Source organism: Aplysia californica, unplaced genomic scaffold (assembly GCF_000002075.1).
Source record: "Aplysia californica isolate F4 #8 unplaced genomic scaffold, AplCal3.0 scaffold00164, whole genome shotgun sequence".
Lineage (NCBI taxonomy): Eukaryota > Metazoa > Mollusca > Gastropoda > Aplysiida > Aplysiidae > Aplysia > Aplysia californica.
In genome coordinates this window covers 308,219-310,121 of record NW_004797434.1, presented here as the reverse complement: position 1 = coordinate 310,121, position 1,903 = coordinate 308,219, and the positions used below count along the sequence as shown (strand labels likewise).

The 1,903-nt window shown below is 40.1% G+C and overlaps 1 protein-coding gene across 1 annotated transcript in view; it reads right to left on the bottom strand.

The window, feature by feature from the left end:
• Nucleotides 1-1,754, bottom strand: part of LOC101846133 (beta-1,2-xylosyltransferase RCN11) — a 60,656-nt gene extending 58,902 nt beyond the window's left edge. The window contains exon 1 of the mRNA XM_005097790.2: nucleotides 947-1,754. Within this exon, the coding sequence (XP_005097847.1) occupies nucleotides 947-1,001 (55 nt within the window). The 5' untranslated portion in view covers nucleotides 1,002-1,754. The remainder of the gene's footprint in view (nucleotides 1-946) is intronic.
• Between the last annotated feature and the right edge of the window lie 149 nt (nucleotides 1,755-1,903).

The window sequence follows — 1,903 nt, the reverse complement described above, 5'->3', positions numbered from 1 at the left end:
TATTATTATATAATTACCATAGAGACTCAAGAATCACCAAATCACCCTCTATAGGGCAATGTCGCTCAGGCTGGAGTGCAATGGTCCAGCACTTTAGTTTAAGTTTTAATAAGTTTTGCGGCACTTACAACACAATTAGGTCATATAAGTGCCGAAGATTAGGACGAGGTGTTACAAACGAGTAACAAACGCACAAAAAAGAAAGAGGAGAGATAAGGACGATACATACTTATTTGATTGGAAACAAGAAGCAAATCACACAAGAGCACCCGCCAACCACTGCACTGGTCCAGGAGGGCGATGAACTTTTACTAAAGTAGCCTACACCTTGACCATCAATAATAATTTATTTATAGAGGCACCAGCCATCCATGTCCCGAGTAGCCTACACAATATACAAAACAAGCATCTCTCTTCCTCAAGGAAACGGACAGAAGTAGAGGGAAGCATGCCAGTTTGTCACAACCCCAGTTTTGTCACAGATCTCGACTGTGCCCTGCATGATGGAAGTTATCACTGACACTCTCAAAAAGAGTAAAAGAATGATTGATTGATTGTATGAATTGAATTCTATTTTTCAATTGTTTTTAACGAAAGAACATGCATTGTTGAAATTTTACAAAGTAGTTTGCTTTGATTTGCATACAAAAAGGAAGAAATATTGAAGAACACAAGCTTAATTGACCAATTTGAAGGTGGAGAATAAAAAAAAGCAACTTAAGTTAAAACTGCAGTGTTAAAGTGCTATAATTATGACCGTCATCAATACTCAAATATTTAAATGAAATTGTGACAAACTGGGCCTGTGACAAACTGGGCCTGTGACAAACTGGGCCTGTGACAAACTGGACAACCCCCAAGTAGAGAAGAAACGATAGGTCTGTGCTAGACGCTCAGATAGTATAAGAAAGTACGATAAGGTCTGTGCCAACAGGCAGGTCCTTACCTAGCTTCATCTTTACAGGGCTCGTCTTGAATCCTGAAGTATCCCCTGGTATCATATGGTTTCCCGTTGTATCATAATTTGGTATCCACTCGTAGACCAATCCGCTGCAGATGTAGGCTGTTAGCGGTATCCTTATTTTCGAAAACTGACTCCATAAATACAAATTTCAACTGTTCCATTTCAAAAGATTCTGACAGGTGACAGGCTAAGCTCCTACGGAAAAAATGTGTAATCGTTTTAAAGATTGAAGTAAAGTCACGCTACGCCTTACATCTTCCGCAGCAAAAGAACGCAACGTTTTTTTGTATGTTTGTTTGTGTGTAACGTGATGAAAGTGACTTTACATTTTTCGTGGAGCGTCACATAAATTGAATATTGACACCCAACTCTCGAATATAAGTATAACAAAAAGATATAAGCTTCCCTTCATGAATCACAAAACGTTTCGCGTCAAATTGAACACAGTACGACGTTGAATCCTTTTTAATCAGAGACAATATTTCAACTGCGCCTTATCAGCTCGTAGGCAAAGGTTAAATCAGTTAATCTGCGGCGTAGAGAATAGTTCACGGTGTTCTTGAAGTTCGGAATATACTCCTGCACTGTATTATTATTATTATTCCAGGTAGATTTTTCTAGTACGAAATTAGAGAATGTTCTCAAAACCTACAACAACCGAACAACTTAAGATTCTTCCAAATGATCTGCCCTGCATATTCCCAAGCCAAAAGCCCGTTTCTAGAGGAGGTGGGTGGGAGGGGGGGTGTCTTATTTTGTTTAGAAATGTGACACACACCGGCACACCCATCCACAAAAAACACACCTGTATTATCAAACTGGCTGAGAGAGGGGTACATGTCTCCCACCAAGTCGCAGCACGACTGACCTGGTACGTGCGTCTCTCTCTCTCTCTCTCTCTCTCTCTCTCTCTCTCTCTCTCTCTCTCTCTCTCTCTCT